The following is a 17874-nucleotide window of genomic DNA, read 5'->3' on the forward strand; positions in this document are numbered from 1 at the left end:
TCTTTAAGAGAGCTGCCAGACTGATGATGCCTTGCGCGGATAGGAGGAGTCCGGGGGGGGGGGGGTGGGGGGGAGGCCACACAGATATTGTGGTCTCTAGCGACACCAGCTGTTTCTTTGGTGCTACTGTACAAACCCATACAAATTACATCTTAAAAATAATAGGCACCTATATTTGTCGAGGAGTTTATATTAGCCAAGAGGTAAATCTTTTTTTGAAACCGCGTTCACTTCGCAAATGGTGATACTCTTGCGTGATTCCAGTTCTTCCAGACGAAATAATATTAGGGCAAGGCAGCATTTGATCATGCAACAACCCAAAGCCGAGTTCAGCACCATGGACAGCGTCCCCACAGATCAGCGTCAAATAATTATCTGTTTAAGATGATATTATTCAGCGATTTACAAGCTATATGATATATATTTTTTAACTATCATATGGCTCCAAGGCTGACTCAGAAACATTATTGACCTTAGTTAAGCCTTTGTACATCATATCATCAAGCCGGGACGGCAATCCATACAAAATGTATCCACCACGAGAATCAGAAATAGCTGAAATTGTACAAATATTTTAAACTAATGACAGCACACATCTTTCACATACTGAATGAAACAAAAATCATGTTTTTCACATGTACACTACTCAAAAGAATATGCAACAAACAACAAACAACTCACCTTTTCCTTATTAGGCAAAGTCTGAGTTCTGGTAAAAGTGTCTCCCCCATTTATACTGATTAGTTCAGCATCTGCAGGTGGAAACGGTGCGGGGAAAACCACTACGTCACTCTTGAGAGTGTCTGAGCTGAAACACACGTCATACTGCTGAGTAGATTTGGAGTAAGACCAGCTCCCGTCAGGGTGGGTGGTGATCATTGGGGCTCCGTACCTGCTGAAAGTGCCGTCTGTCCTGTGACATTTGACAGCTATTAAAGTGATGAGGCTGAGCAGGAAGATAGCTGACACCGACACTATGGCGATGAGCAGATACAGGTTTAAATCAGAGAAGCTCTCCTCCTTTATGGTCACATGTCTGAACTGAGTCTGGATGTCAGCTGCGCTTTCAACCACCACCACATCAATAGACACAGTAGCTGACAGGGAGGGTTCTCCATTATCAGAGACCAGCACCACCAAGGGGTGAGTTTTCAGGTCATTGTCACTCATTCTCCTCTTAGTCCTGATCTCTCCGGTGCTGGTTCCGATCCGGAAGAGATTATTTCCTTTGGGCTCAGAGAGGTGATAAGAGAGCAGCGCGTTGTATCCAGAATCTGCGTCTACAGCCCTGATCTTTGCCACAAAGTATCCTGCTTCAGCAGAATAGGGGATGCTCTCACTGTTGACGGAGCCGTGCTCAGAATAGGGCGCGAGAATAGTTGGATTATTGTCATTTTCATCCAGGATTAAAACGTTCACAGTCACGTTGCTGCTGAGCGGAGGAACACCAGAGTCTGTGGCCTGAACTTTAAACTGGAACGTTTTTAACTCCTCATAGTTAAAAGACTGCAGGCTGACTATATCTCCAGTCTCTGAGTTGATGTTTACAACAGAAGTTATAGGAGTACTTTTTGAATCACCCTCTAATGAATACATAACGTTAGCATTTTCGTTCATATCAGGATCGATTGCAGTGATCGTATAGATGGGATTTCCAACTGGGCCGTTTTCTTTTACATAAATATTAATCACAGGTTCAACAAAACGAGGCGGGTTATCATTGACATCAGAGACATGGACAGTAATGACGCCGGAACCGGAAAGAGGTGGGGTCCCCTCATCGACAGCCGTCATCGTCACGTTGTAAAAAGAGCACCCTTCTCTATCCAGAGGTCCGTCTACAACTAAAGAGTAATAATTCTTATAATTGGAATTCAGCTTAAATGGTGCAGAACCTGTAAGTTTACATTGAGTCTGGCCGTTCTTTCCTCCATCTTTATCTGTCACTGTCACCAAAGCGACAACGCTGCCAATTTCAGCATCTTCTCTAACGGGATTCATGAGTGACGTCACTATAATTTCTGGGGCATTGTCGTTCACGTCGACCACTTCCACCAGCAGCTTTCCATTTGCTCTACGTGGTAAACTCCCGTGGTCTGTTGCCTGCACATGAATCTCATATGCTGCCTGTGCTTCGTAATCTAAATTACCCTTTACCGTGATCTCCCCATTTTCTGCATTTATTAAAAACACATCTGCAGGATTAAAGTTCCCACGCTTTACAAAGGAGTAAGTTAGCCTCCCGTTGTCACCTTCGTCTAAATCCGTGGCACTTAGTTCTATTACTACTGATCCAGCTGGCGCGTTTTCATTAACCCGTGCTTTGTAAAGTGTTTTGCTGAATGACGGCGTGTTGTCATTCGCATCCAGAACGTTTACATTTATATTTAGGCTTCCGGTTTTAGGAGGTTTTCCTCCATCTACAGCTGTAAGCGTTAGTTTAATAACAGCTTGTTTTTCACGATCCAATGCCTTTAATAACACAAATTCAGCAGAAACACTATGTTCCCCACCACTCTGCACATCTAGGGAGAAATATTCATTTGGACTAAGCCTGTAAGTCTTTACTGAATTGCTTCCTGTATCTGCATCAAGAGCTAGGGGGAGCAAGAAGTGCTCGCCCGTAGGAGACAATTCAGATATGTTAAGTGAATATGAATTTTCTACGAAGGTTGGCGCGTTGTCATTTAAATCAACAATTACCACCTCAATGCGGTGGAGAACCATAGGATCACTCAGTATGGCCTCGAAGTTGAGTGTGCATTTGATCGTGCTCGCACAAAGCTCCTCGCGATCTATTCGCTCATTCACATAAAGATCCCCCGTTTTGAAATTTGCCTCGAAATATCTCTTACTGTATCCAGACACGATATTTAGACTCCTTGTCTGCAGGTCCCGGACATTTACGTTTAAATTCTTTGCGAGATTACCGACCACGGTCCCTTTGTCCGCCTCCTCGGAAACAGAGTAGGATATCTGCGCAGCCGCCCAGTCACATAAAAACAAGACCAGGAGCCAGAAAATGAGTCCATATTTCCGACAACTGCCCATCGCTGCTTCCAAAGAAACTGAGGATCAACAAATTACAAACCATCCATAAAACGCCATCAGATCAGCCAGTGTTTGATATTCCACACACTCAAATTCTCTCCGTCTTAACGCCATTCGACTTCCCCTCACAAAGCACTCGCAGTCTGCTGACGCTTCATACGTAGGAGGGGACTGAAACAGCAACCTCACAAAAACATGTGGTCATCAGCGACCCCACGCGTAAAAAAGTAGATATGAAAATAGTTTAAAAAAAAATTTAATAGGCCACTCTTCACATATCCCAACAGTTGTTACTGAGTTTTATGTGTGTTGATAATACATCTTCAAATCTCATTCAACAACCTTGGGATGAAAATGTACGCAAATGAATCACTTGATTACTTGCAATAAGCCCTAGAAGTCTAAAAGTAAATATAACACAAGAATAAAAATCCAGATCTTAAACAACACTAGTTCAAAAGCATGGGTCGTGTTCCTCATGAAACTAGTTTACAATCAATGGTTAACAGTGTCATCACAGTCTTCTGTTTACTGTTCAAGACATAGGTGACCTATTGATATCAATACTGTCAACACGCGAATACGAAGCATGCAGGCGCCAATATGGTTTCAGCACCAAGGACAGTACTATGCGAAACACATTTGCAAGATAAATGTAATATTTTCAACCTGTGTCAAGATGTTTAAATGCAACAAAAATTCAAAATTTGTTCCGCTATATGATTATGTCTGAGTCTTAATAATGAATATATTAAAATGAATGTCATGTTTTAAGGTGAGAACAAAGCTGTGAGACAACCAAAAACATGTAGTTCTGAGATAAAAAGACGCTTTTTTCATTCTTTGAAATGGAGTGAAAGGCTACAGACAACTCACCCTTTCCTTATTAGGCAAAGTCTGAGTTCTGGTATAAGTGTCTCCTCCATTTATACTGATGAGTTCAGCATCTGCAGGTGGAAACGGTGCGGGGAAAACCACTACGTCACTCTTGAGTGTGTCTGAGCTGAAACACACGTCATACTGCTGAGTAGATTTGGAGTAAGACCAGCTCCCGTCAGGGTGGGTGGTGATCATTGGGGCTCCGTACCTGCTGAAACTGCCGTCTGTCCTGTGACATTTGACAGCTATTAAAGTGATGAGGCTGATCAGGAAGATGGCTGACACCGACACTATGGCGATGAGCAGATACAGGTTTAAATCAGAGAAGCTCTCCTCCTTTATGGTCACATGTCTGAACTGAGTCTGGATGTCAGCTGCGCTTTCAACCACCACCACATCAATAGACACAGTAGCTGACAGGGAGGGTTCTCCATTATCAGAGACCAGCACCACCAAGGGGTGAGTTTTCAGGTCATTGTCACTCATTCTCCTCTTAGTCCTGATCTCTCCGGTGCTGGTTCCGATCCGGAAGAGATTGTTTCCTTTGGGCTCAGAGAGGTGATAAGAGAGCAGCGCGTTGTATCCAGAGTCTGCGTCTACAGCCCTGATTTTTGCCACAAAGTATCCTGCTTCAGCAGAATAGGGGATGCTCTCACTGTTGACGGAGCCGTGCTCAGAATAGGGCGCGAGGACAGTTGGATTATTGTCATTCTCATCCAGGATCAAAACATTCACAGTCACGTTGCTGCTGAGCGGAGGAACACCAGAGTCTGTGGCCTGAACTTTAAACTGAAACGTTTTAAACTCTTCATAGTTAAATGACTGCAGGCTGACTATATCTCCAGTCTCTGAGTTGATGTTTACAGCAGAGGTTATAGGAATAGATCTTGGATAACTTTCCAACAATTTAAAAGTCAGTTTTGCGTTATTGTCTAAATCAGGATCAAAAGCACTTATGGTATAAATAACTGAGCCAGTAGGACTGTTTTCTTTCATATAAATATTAACTGAAGGCTCCATGAAACGAGGAGCATTATCATTAACGTCAGAAACGTGAACACTAATGACCCTGACACTGGACAGAGGAGGACTCCCTTCATCTGTGGCTGTAATAGTGACATTGTAAAGAGAGGTGTTTTCTCTGTCTAGGGGTCCATCTACTACTAATGAATAGTCGTTTTTGTAGTTGGACTTTAGTTTGAAGGGAACAGAGCCCACCACCTTACAGTTAGTCAAACCATTGTTTCCTCCATCTTTATCACTCACTGTAACCAAAGCAACGATGGTCCCTAACTCTGCGTCTTCTTTTACTGGCGTCATGAGTGACGTCACAGAAATTTCTGGAGCATTGTCATTCACATCAATTATTTCTATCAGCAGTTTAGCATGTGCACTTCGGGGAGAGGTGCCTTGATCCTTTGCTTGAACTCTAACCTCATAAGCAGGTGTTTCTTCATAATCTAATGTTCCCTTCACAGTTATTTCTCCTGTTTCTGGATTTAAATCAAATATGTCCGTTGGATCAACATTTCCTCGTTTGATCAAAGCATAAAGTATATGACTGTTTATTCCCTCATCTAAATCTGTAGCATTTAACTTGATCACTACTGTTCCACTTGCCGAGTTTTCAGGCACTCTCACTTTATAAAGCGTTTTGCTAAATGTTGGTATATTATCATTGACATCCAAAACATTTACATGTATCTGTAGTGACCCTGATCTAGCAGGTTTCCCTCCATCTACAGCAGTCAGAATAAGTTTAATAACAGCCTGTTTCTCTCGATCTAAAGCTTTCTGCAGCACTAACTCAGCAGACACTTCGTGTTCTCCTCCGCTCTGCACATCGAGTGAGAAATATTCATTTTGGCTCAGCTTGTAGCTCTTCACTGAGTTGCTGCCTATGTCTGCATCAACTGCAATTGGGAGAAGATACCGTTCTCCCGTCAACGATGACTCGGAAATATTTAATGAATATGATCTTTCAATAAAAGCAGGTGAATTGTCGTTTATGTCTAAAACATTAATCTCTATGCGGTGTGCAGTCATTGGATCGTTTAAAACGGCTTGTATTTTTAACGAGCATTTTACCACATTGGGACAAAGCTCTTCTCTGTCGATTCTTTCGTCAACAAATAGGTTCCCGGTCCGCAAATTCACGTCAAAGTATTTCTTACTGTAACTCGACACAATACGTAGATCCCTGGTCTCTAGTTCCGGTACATTGAGGTTTAGATCCTTCGCAATATTCCCCACCACGGTGCCTTTGTTCACCTCCTCGGAAATCGAGTAAGACAATTGCGAAGCAGAGCAGTCACAAAGACAAAGCAGCACAACAATGCGAGTCCACAAGTATTCCGATCGTCCTCGAATATTCATTGTTGAAGCCACAAAAGAAATGACCACAAACGGTCATTTATCCTTAGTGTAGATAGTTCCGTCCAAATGAAATATATTCTGGGAAAGCTCCGGACCTTCTCGTTACAGCGGCTTCCGCGAGTGTACTAAAGGCCGATGACGATTTTTTTTCTCATACAGGGAGGTGGAGTTAAGGACGAACTATCATCCCGACTTCTACGGTCTCCTGCGACATCATGTGGTGAATAGTGGGTAAGAAAATGCAGTTGAGCATCCCACACAGTCAAAAAAGTTGTAAAAATTAGAAACAACCAAATTGATCAGATTTGTCATTCATGTATGTATGTAGAGCATGAAGACTCAATTAAAGGAAACTCTAAATATTTTAGTCATTGCATGAGCTAATGTGTAAAGTAAAACATCCAGAAATAAAATAACGTTGACTTTCTTTCTAAAGTGTCATCGTTATATTCCCCTTTGTGAAAAATATTTTTTTTAGTTGAGAAACTAGTAGGAGTAACAGAATTGTTCAGAAACCCCATAATTGAACACTTAGTCAAACACCACAGACAGCCATTTTCACTTCAGGCAACTTTGGAAACAGATGCCAAATGAAAGATCACAGCAACAAGACAACATCTTCATATACCCAAAGTGTTACATTTAACACCAACATGAACATTGTTTCAGTTTAGGTTCATTACGAAGTATAGCATTTCAACAAATGCTTTCCAAATGCATAAAATCAGGAGATTTTACATGGAAGTGCGCAAATAGAAAGTTCAGCACCATGGATAGCTCTTCCCAAATACTTGCACTCAAACTTGTCCCACAGCCAAAAGCACCATGTAACTATTAACAAAAACATAGTAACCTTTTGTATTTTGATAAAGACCACTTAAGGAAGACAACAAAGTGGTGAAATTTTAAAAAGGGCTAAAAGTATGATATGTGTGTGTAAAAACACATCTTCAAATAATCCCAGTCTGTGGTTGTTCTGTAAAGTTATTCTCTTACTGTGTCTACAGGGGTTATGCATTTTGAGCCAGTGATAATGTTTTGTTTGCTTAATTGTATTGTTTGATTGAAGTTCCACATATGTACATGTGTTTATATTGATTATTTTAAATCTTGAGTCATGCTTGAAGTCAGGGTACTTGTTATACGTTTTGACAATAGCAAAGTAAGGAGTTGCAAGAAGTCATCTGAAGTGGCCTACCTTTTCTTTGTTAGGTAAAGTCTGAGTTCTGGTAAAAGTGTCTCCTCCGTTTATACTGATGAGTTCAGCATCTGCAGGTGGAAATGGTGCGGGGAAAACCACTACGTCACTCTTTAGTGTGTCTGAGCTGAAACACACATCATACTGCTGAGTAGATTTGGAGTAAGACCAGCTCCCGTCAGGGTGGGTGGTGATCATTGGGGCGCCGTACCTGCTGAAACTGCCGTCTGTCCTGTGACATTTGACAGCTATTAAAGTGATGAGGCTGAGCAGGAAGATGGCTGACACCGACACTATGGCGATGAGCAGATACAGGTTTAAATCAGAGAAGCTCTCCTCCTTTATGGTCACATGTCTGAACTGAGTCTGGATGTCAGCTGCGCTTTCAACCACCACCACATCAATAGACACAGTAGCTGACAGGGAGGGTTCTCCATTATCAGAGACCAGCACCACCAAGGGGTGAGTTTTCAGGTCATTGTCACTCATTCTCCTCTTAGTCCTGATCTCTCCGGTGCTGGTTCCGATCCGGAAGAGATTGTTTCCTTTGGGCTCAGAGAGGTGATAAGAGAGCAGCGCGTTGTATCCAGAGTCTGCGTCTACAGCCCTGATCTTTGCCACAAAGTATCCTGCTTCAGCAGAATAGGGGATGCTCTCACTGTTGACTGAGCCGTGCTCAGAATAAGGCGCGAGAATAGTTGGATTATTGTCATTTTCATCCAGGATCAAAACATTCACAGTCACGTTGCTGCTGAGCGGAGGAACACCAGAGTCTGTGGCCTGAACTTTAAACTGGAACGTTTTTAACTCTTCATAGTTAAATGACTGCAGACTGACTATATCTCCAGTCTCTGAGTTGATGTTTACAACAGAGGTTATAGGAATAGATCTTGGATAACTTTCCAACAATTTATAAGTCAGTTTTGCATTATTCTCTAAATCAGGATCAAAAGCACTTATGGTATAAATAACAGAGCCAGTAGGACTGTTTTCTTTCATATAAATATTAACTGAAGGCTCCATGAAACGAGGAGCATTATCATTAACGTCAGAAACGTGAACACTAATGACCCTGACACTGGACAGAGGAGGACTCCCTTCATCTGTGGCTTTAATGGTGACATTGTAAAGAGATGTGTTTTCTCTGTCTAGGGGTCCATCTACTACTAATGAATAGTCGTTTTTGTAGTTGGACTTGAGTTTGAAGGGAACAGAGCCCACCACCTTACAGTTAGTCACACCATTGTTTCCTCCATCTTTATCACTCACTGTAACCAAAGCAACGATGGTCCCTAACTCTGCGTCTTCTTTTACTGGTGTCATGAGTGACGTCACAGAAATTTCAGGAGCATTGTCATTCACATCAATTATTTCTATCAGCAATTTAGCATGTGCACTGCGGGGAGTGGGGCCTTGATCTTTTGCTTGAACTCTAACCTCATAAGCAGGTGTTTCTTCATAATCTAATGTTCCTTTTACAGTTATTTCTCCTGTTTCCGAATTTATATCAAAAGTGCTTGATCGATCTGTATTTCCTCGTTTTATTAAGGAATACACTAGTTTACCATTCATTCCCTCATCTAAGTCTGTTGCATTTAACATTGTTACCACTGTTCCACGTGCAGCGTTTTCCTGGACGCTCACTTTATAAAGCGTTTTGCTAAATGTTGGTATATTATCATTGACATCCAAAATATTTACATGTATTTGTAATGAACCTGATCTAGGAGGATTCCCTCCATCTACAGCGGTCAAGAGGAGTGTGAGCACCGCCTGTTTCTCTCGATCTAAAGCTTTCTGAAGCACTAACTCAGCAGACACTTCGTGTTCTCCTCCGCTCTGCACATCGAGTGAGAAATATTCATTTTGGCTCAGCTTGTAGCTCTTCACTGAGTTGCTACCCATGTCTGCATCGTCTGCTATTGGGAGAAGATACCGTTCTCCCGTCAACGATGACTCGGAAATATTTAATGAATATGATCTTTCAATAAAAGCAGGTGAATTGTCGTTTATGTCTAAAACATTAATCTCTATGCGGTGTGCAGTCATTGGATCGTTTAAAACGGCTTGTATTTTTAACGAGCATTTTCCCACATTGTGACAAAGCTCTTCTCTGTCTATTCTTTCGTCAACAAATAGGTTCCCGGTCCGCAAATTTACGTCAAAGTATTTCTTACTGTAACTCGACACAATACGTAGATCCCTGGTCTCTAGTTCCGGTACATTGAGGTTTAAATCCTTCGCAATATTCCCCACCACGGTGCCTTTGTTCACCTCCTCGGAAATCGAGTAAGACAATTGCGAAGCAGAGCAGTCACAAAGACAAAGCAGCACAACAATGCGAGTCCACAAGTATTCCGATCGTCCTCGAATATTCATTGTTGAAGCCACAAAAGAAATGATCACAAACGGTCATTTATCCTTAGTGTAGATATTTCCGTCCAAATGAACAATATTCTGGGAAAGCTCCGGACCTTCTCGTTACAGCGGCTTCCGCGAGTGTACTAAAGGCCGATGACGATTTATTTTTTTCTCATACAGGGAGGTGGAGTTAAGGACGAACTATCATCCCGACTTCTACGGTCTCCTGCGACATCATGTGGTGAATAGTGGGTAAGAAAATGCAGTTGAGCATCCCACACAGTCAAAAAAGTTGTAAAAATTAGAAACAACCAAATTGATCAGATTTGTCATTCATGTATATATGTAGAGCATGAAGACTCAATTAAAGGAAACTCTAAATATTTTAGTCATTGCATGAGCTAATGTGTAAAGTAAAATATCCAGAAATGAAATAACGTTGACTTTCTTTCTAAAGTGTCATCGTTATATTCCCCTTTGTGAAAAATCTTTTTTTAAATTAAGAAACTAGTAGGAGTAATAGAATTGTTCAGAAACCCCATAATTGAACACTTAGTCAAACACCACAGACAGCCATTTTCACTTCAGGCAACTTTGGAAACAGATGCCAAATGAAAGTTCACAGCAACAAGACAACATCTTCATATACCCAAAGTGTTACATTTAACACCAACATAACCATTGTTTCAGTTTAGGTTCATTACGAAGTGTATCATTTCAACAAATGCTTTCCAAATGCATAAAATCAGGAGATTTTACATGGAAGTGCGCGAATAGAAAGTTCAGCACCATGGATAGCTCTTCCCAAATACTTGCATTCAAACTTGTCCTATAGCCAACAACACCATGTAACTGTTAACAAAAACATATTCAAGTTTTGTATTTTGATAAAGACCACTTAAGGAAGACAATAAAGAGGTACAAATTGAAAAAGGGCTAAAAGTATGATAAAATGTTTGTGTAAAAACACAGATCCTCAAATAATCCCAGTCTGTGGTTGTTCTGTAAAGTTATTCTCTTACTGTGTCTACAGGGGTTATGTATTTTGAGCCAGTGATAATGTTTTGTTTGCTTAATTGTATTCCTTGATTGCAGTTCCACATATGTACATGTGTTTATATTGATTATTTTAAATCTTGAGTCATGCTTGAAGTCAGGGTACTTGTTATACGTTTTGACAATAGCAAAGTAAGGAGTTGCAAGAAGTCATCTGAAGTTGCCTACCTTTTCTTTGTTAGGTAAAGTCTGAGTTCTGGTAAAAGTGTCTCCTCCGTTTATACTGATGAGTTCAGCATCTGCAGGTGGAAACGGTGCGGGGAAAACCACTACGTCACTCTTGAGTGTGTCTGAGCTGAAACACACATCATACTGCTGAGTAGATTTGGAGTAAGACCAGCTCCCGTCAGGGTGGGTGGTGATCATTGGGGCTCCGTACCTGCTGAAACTTCTGTCTGTCCTGTGACATTTGACAGCTATTAAAGTGATGAGGCTGAGCAGGAAGATGGCTGACACCGACACAATAGCGATGAGCAGATACAGGTTTAAATCAGAGAAGCTCTCCTCCTTTATGGTCACATGTCTGAACTGAGTCTGGATGTCAGCTGCGCTTTCAACCACCACCACATCAATAGACACAGTAGCTGACAGGGAGGGTTCTCCATTATCAGAGACCAGCACCACCAAGGGGTGAGTTTTCAGGTCATTGTCACTCATTCTCCTCTTAGTCCTGATCTCTCCGGTGCTGGTTCCCATCCGGAAGAGATTGTTTCCTTTGGGCTCAGAAAGGTGATAAGAGAGCAGCGCGTTGTATCCAGAGTCTGCGTCTACAGCCCTGATCTTTGCCACAAAGTATCCTGCTTCAGCAGAATAGGGGATGCTCTCACTGTTGACGGAGCCGTGCTCAGAATAAGGCGCGAGAATAGTTGGATTATTGTCATTTTCATCCAGGATCAAAACGTTCACAGTCACGTTGCTGCTGAGCGGAGGAACACCAGAGTCTGTGGCCTGAACTTTAAACTGAAACGTTTTTAACTCCTCATAGTTAAATGACTGCAAACTGACTATATCTCCAGTCTCTGAGTTTATGTTTACAGCAGAGGTTATAGGAATAGATCTTGGATCACAATCCAACAATTTATAAGTCAGTTTTGCATTATTGTTCAGATCAGGATCAAAAGCACTTATGGTATAAATAACTGAGCCAGTAGGACTGTTTTCTTTCATATAAATATTAACTGAAGGCTCCATGAAACGAGGAGCATTATCATTAACATCAGAAACTTGAACAGTAATGACCCTGATACTGGACAGAGGAGGACTCCCTTCATCTGTGGCTGTAATGGTGACATTGTAAAGAGAGGTGTTTTCTCTGTCTAGGGGTCCATCTACTACTAATGAATAGTCGTTTTTGTAGTTGGACTTGAGTTTGAAGGGAACAGAGCCCACCACCTTACAGTTAGTCACACCATTGTTTCCTCCATCTTTATCACTCACTGTAACCAAAGCAACGATGGTCCCTAACTCCGAGTCTTCTTTTACTGGTGTCATGAGTGACGTCACAGATATGTCTGGGGCATTGTCATTCACATCAATTATTTCTATCAACAATTTAGCATGTGCACTTCGGGGAGAGGTGCCTTGATCCTTTGCTTGAACTCTAACCTCATAAGCAGGTGTTTCTTCATAATCTAATGTTCCCTTCACAGTTATTTCTCCTGTTTCTGGATTAATATTAAACGTCTGAGAAGGATCTGTATTGCGTTGCTTTATCAACGAATACGTGATCCTACTGTTTATTCCATCGTCCAAATCCGTTGCATTTAATTTCATAACCACTTGTCCTTTATCGGTATTTTCACGTACACGGACTTTATACAGCGATTTACTGAACATTGGCGTATTATCATTGACATCCAATACGTTTACTTTTATCTGCAATGTACCCGATCTAGCAGGTTTCCCTCCATCTACAGCAGTCAGAGTTAGTTTGATAACAGCCTGTTTCTCTCTATCTAAAGCTTTCTGCAGCACTAACTCAGCAGACACCTCGTGTTCTCCTCCGCTCTGCACATCGAGTGAGAAATATTCATTTTGGCTCAGCTTGTAGCTCTTCACTGAGTTGCTGCCTATGTCTGCATCTTCTGCTAACAAGAGAAGATAGCGTTCTCCCGGGGACATTGATTCTGAGATGTTCAGTGAAAATGACTGCTCAAAGAATTCTGGCGAGTTGTCATTTAAGTCTAAAATGTTGACGTCAATACGATGTGCAGTCATTGGATTGCTTAAAACAGCCTGTACTCTTAGGGTGCACTGTGCCGTGTTCGGACATAGCTCCTCTCTGTCTATTCTGTCGTCTACGACGAGGTCCCCGGTCCGCAAATTGACGTTAAAATAGTTCTTACTGTAACTCGAAGCAATACGTAGATCCCGGGATTCTAGGTCTTTAACATTCAAGTTTATATCCTTTGCGATATTCCCGATCACAGTGCCTTTGTTTACCTCCTCAGATATGGAGTAGGATATCTGTGAGGCAGAGCTGCCACAAAGACAAAGAGACGCAACAATGAAAATCCAGACATATTCCTTTTGTCGTCGCACATGCATCCTTGGTTCAAAGAAAGACCTGAAACGAGTCGATCATAAATCCCCGTAGAGGCTATTCCTTCTAAAGCAAAAAACGATGTCTGAGCTCAAGCCTCTCTCGTCACAACCATCTAATGCGTAGAAGGAAATAATGGCCGGTGACAATTATTTGTATCCACCCATGGAGGAGGAGTTTCGGACACAAAGACTCACTGCTATCGATGGTCTCCAGTGACATCTAGTGGAGAATGATTGGTATATTCAAGTTTTACCTTCCCATATAATTTGATATAAATGCACGATGGAGTCATGCTCAAACAGGAAAACCACTTGTAAGCTGAGAAAATACAAAAATTCCACCACGTATGGACTTTTGATACTAAAGATCTTTATTTAAACTTGATGCTAAATATAAAGAGTGAATCAACCATCCTCAGGCTTAACCTTCCAAAGACAATTAAGACCATAATAGTTAAAAGACGGTACTGTAACGAGCTAAAAACAAAGATCAAATTACAACTGTAATTAAAATGTAAAATTGTGTATTTTTCCTAAACCTTGCCATTCATGATATCTGTTATACATTAAAAGATGATCATCACATATACATCCAAAGTAGATTCTTTTGTGATCTTGTCTCCAGCACCATGGAGAGCGCCATTGCATGCAATTTGAAGTATCGGCTGATTTTCATTTATTTAGTTTTATAATGTTAAAAAAAGCAGAATAGTAAATGATCTATGGACCTCAGTATATCACCACAGCGAGCTGTTTTGCAATACAATTTAAGGAATGCTGAGGTCATGTGAATTAGATTTTTCCAGTGGACATACAGCGGGGTGTTGGCTTGGCGGCATAGTAACATTGAGTCCGAGTAGCTTACTGCTAAAAACATTTTCAGTACCATGTTCATTGCTTTTTGAATTCAGGCAACGTGGTCCCTAAGTCAACCGTTCTACTCAAAATAGGTGTGTGACTTGTGTTCTCTGTACTTCACCACATTGCTCTCTAAGACCGTAGTACAGCTTCGCTGATTATTTATGGTGCTAGAACTTTACATAAAACAGTACAGTTTTCGTCGGTGCTGTTTTAATCAACAGCAAGAAAATGCAACACAAGCTGAATAGAGTATGAGTTTGTTTTTACTTCAAGTAATAATGAAGAAATAGGACCAGTTCATTTTCTTGATATAAAACGAAAGTTCTCCCACAATCTTTAAATAAAGCATTGATTGCATAGAATAGCCTACCTTTTCCGTGTTGGGTAAAGTCTGAGTTCTGGTGAAAGTGTCTCCTCCATTAATACTGATAAGTTCAGCATCTACAGGCGGAAACGGTGCGGGGAAAACCACCACGTCACTCTTGAGTGTGTCTGAGCTGAAACACACGTCATACTGCTGAGTAGATTTGGAGTAAGACCAGCTCCCATCAGGGTGGGTGGTGATCATTGGAGCTCCGTACCTGCTGAAACTGCCATCTGTCCTGTGACATTTGACAGCTATTAAAGTGATGAGGCTGAGCAGGAAGATGGCTGACACCGACACAATGGCGATGAGCAGATACAGGTTTAAATCAGAGAAGCTCTCCTCCTTTATGGTCACATGTCTGAACTGAGTCTGGATGTCAGCTGCGCTTTCAACCACCACCACATCAATAGACACAGTAGCTGACAGGGAGGGTTCTCCATTATCAGAGACCAGCACCACCAAGGGGTGAGTTTTCAGGTCATTGTCACTCATTCTCCTCTTAGTCCTGATCTCTCCGGTGCTGGTTCCGATCCGGAAGAGATTGTTTCCTTTGGGCTCAGAGAGGTGATAAGAGAGCAGCGCGTTGTATCCAGAGTCTGCGTCTACAGCCCTGATCTTTGCCACAAAGTATCCTGCTTCAGCAGAATAGGGGATGCTCTCACTGTTGACGGAGCCGTGCTCAGAATAGGGCGCGAGAATAGTTGGATTATTGTCATTTTCATCCAGGATCAAAACATTCACAGTCACGTTGCTGCTGAGCGGAGGAACACCAGAGTCTGTGGCCTGAACTTTAAACTGGAACGTTTTTAACTCCTCATAGTTAAAAGACTGCAGGCTGACTATATCTCCAGTCTCTGAGTTGATGTTTACAAAAGATGAAGTTGGAATAGATCTTGGATAACTATCCAACAATTTATAAGTCAGTTTTGCATTATTGTCCAAATCAGGATCAAAAGCACTTATGGTATAAATAACTGAGCCAGTAGGACTGTTTTCTTTCATATACATATTAACAGAAGGCTCCATGAAACGAGGAGCATTATCATTAACATCAGAAACATCAACACTAATGACACTGACACTGGACAGAGGAGGACTCCCTTCATCTGTGGCTTTAATTGTGACATTGTAAAGAGAGGTGTTTTCTCTGTCTAGGGGTCCATCTACTACTAATGAATAGTCGTTTTTGTAGTTGGACTTGAGTTTGAAAGGAACAGAGCCCACCACCTTACAGTTAGTCACACCATTGTTTCCTCCATCTTTATCACTCACTGTAACCAAAGCAACGATGGTCCCTAACTCTGCGTCTTCTTTTACTGGTGTCATGAGTGACGTCACAGATATGTCTGGGGCATTGTCATTCACGTCAATTATCTCTATCAGCAGTTTAGCATGTGCACTTCGGGGAGTGGGGCCCTGATCCTTTGCTTGAACTCTAACCTCATAAGCAGGTGTTTCTTCATAATCTAATGTTCCCTTCACAGTTATTTCTCCTGTTTCTGGATTTAGATCAAATATATTAGAAGGATCTGTATTGCGTTGTTTTAAAAATGAATATAGGATCTTACTGTTCATTCCCTCATCCAAATCTGTTGCATTCATTTGGATTATTTTTGCTCCGTAGTTGGAATTTTCACGCACACGGACCTTATACAGTGATTTAGCGAAAATTGGTGTGTTATCATTCAGATCTATTACATTTATATTAATCTGTAATGTTCCCGATCTAGCAGGTTTCCCTCCATCTACAGCAGTCAGAATAAGTTTAATAACAGCCTGTTTCTCTCTATCTAAAGCTTTCTGCAGCACTAACTCAGCAGACACTTCGTGTTCTCCTCCGCTCTGCACATCGAGTGAGAAATATTCATTTTGGCTCAGCTTGTAGCTCTTCACTGAGTTGCTGCCTATGTCTGCATCTTCTGCAATCAGGAGGAGATATCGTTCTCCCGGTGACGTCGATTCAGAGATATTTAACGAATACGATTGCTCAATGAACTCCGGCGAGTTATCATTAATGTCTCCAACATTTATGTCAATGCGGTGAACACTCATAGGATTGCTCAAAACAGCCTGTATTCTTAGCGAGCATTGAGCCGTGTTTGGACAAAGCTCTTCTCTGTCTATTCTGTCGTCAACAAAGAGGTTTCCGGTTCGCAAATTCACATCAAAATATTTCTTACTGTAACTCGAAACAATACGTAGATCCCTCGTCTCTGTATCTTGTAAATTCAGGTTAAGATCCTTTGCAATATTCCCCACCACGGTGCCTTTGTTCACCTCCTCAGATATGGAGTAAGATAATTGCGAAGCACAGCAGTCACAAAGACAAAGCAGCGCAACGATGTGAATCCAAGCATATTCCTCATTTCCCATCTTTGTATCAAAGACACTGTATCCCGCTCGCCGTGTACTTCCAGTCAATGTATAGATCCGACATAAACAGGATTTCCTAGCGTCGGCAACAGCAACCGTTCTCCCCACAAGCCGAGAGTCTGAATACAGGGAGGGCCGATATCGACTTTACGTTATCCGTGCAGGGAGGAGTTTTACACATAATGTTATAAACATAGCTGTGGTCTCCAGCGACATCGTGTGGTGGGTTTCAGTCAACTCATTATAAATGTTTTAACAGTTACTGCCAGAAACTTGTAGTAAATTCAATCGTTTTGTATATCTAATTACTATGATAGTTGTTATATTTTCGCTTTATGTAGAAAACGCTATTTGATATTATGATATAACATAATGTGTCAAATCAGTTCATTTTTAAATGCAAATCTAAAAATGTATATTTACCCATTCAAGGCTTTTCAAAACCCATTGTGGTTCATGCAGAAAAAAAAACATTTTAGCTAATGTTACGCAAAATGAAAACTCTATTAAGTATTTATCAATGTCTAATAGTTCATTTGCCAAGCCGATTATCACTATCTTGACACCTTTATACCAAAAGTGGAATTGTTGACAACATAACGTTACAGAGAGCTCACAGAATCCAAAGGCTTTGGAGACTAATTTCAGCACCAAGGAGAGCGCTGCAAGAAGCCCTCAAAGAGACAACGTACGGATATGATGCCAAGGGCTGACTCTTTGAAGTTATCCAGCATATAATACACAAGATGTGGGGATGGTACTCTGTGTTCAAGTTGTTACAAAGGTTGTTGCGAACTTCCATCACCGA

The 17874-nt window shown here is 41.4% G+C and overlaps 2 protein-coding genes across 20 annotated transcripts in view; both read right to left on the reverse strand.

Annotated features, from left to right (window-relative positions):
• Window positions 1-17874, reverse strand: part of LOC132981979 (protocadherin alpha-C2-like) — a 173709-nt gene that overhangs the window by 37379 nt on the left and 118456 nt on the right. The window contains exon 1 of one of the 19 annotated variants that reach the window (XM_061048178.1): window positions 14697-17121. The exons of 15 other annotated variants lie outside the window; for them this stretch is intronic. In XM_061048178.1, the coding sequence (XP_060904161.1) occupies window positions 14697-17066 (2370 nt within the window). In that variant the 5' untranslated portion in view covers window positions 17067-17121. Of the gene's footprint in view, window positions 1-681; window positions 3204-3927; window positions 6317-7504; window positions 10112-14696; window positions 17122-17874 lie in introns of those variants that run through there. 3 more of the 19 variants (XM_061048172.1, XM_061048173.1, XM_061048177.1) reach the window with 3 other exon arrangements.
• LOC132981984 (protocadherin alpha-3-like) lies at window positions 10640-13601 on the reverse strand. The gene has a single exon (XM_061048192.1). The coding sequence runs from the start codon at window positions 13466-13468 to the stop codon at window positions 11072-11074; it is 2397 nt and encodes a 798-aa protein (XP_060904175.1). The 5' UTR covers window positions 13469-13601; the 3' UTR covers window positions 10640-11071.

The sequence above is a fragment of the Labrus mixtus genome, chromosome 10, assembly GCF_963584025.1.
Source record: "Labrus mixtus chromosome 10, fLabMix1.1, whole genome shotgun sequence".
Classification (NCBI taxonomy): Eukaryota; Metazoa; Chordata; class Actinopteri; order Labriformes; family Labridae; genus Labrus; species Labrus mixtus.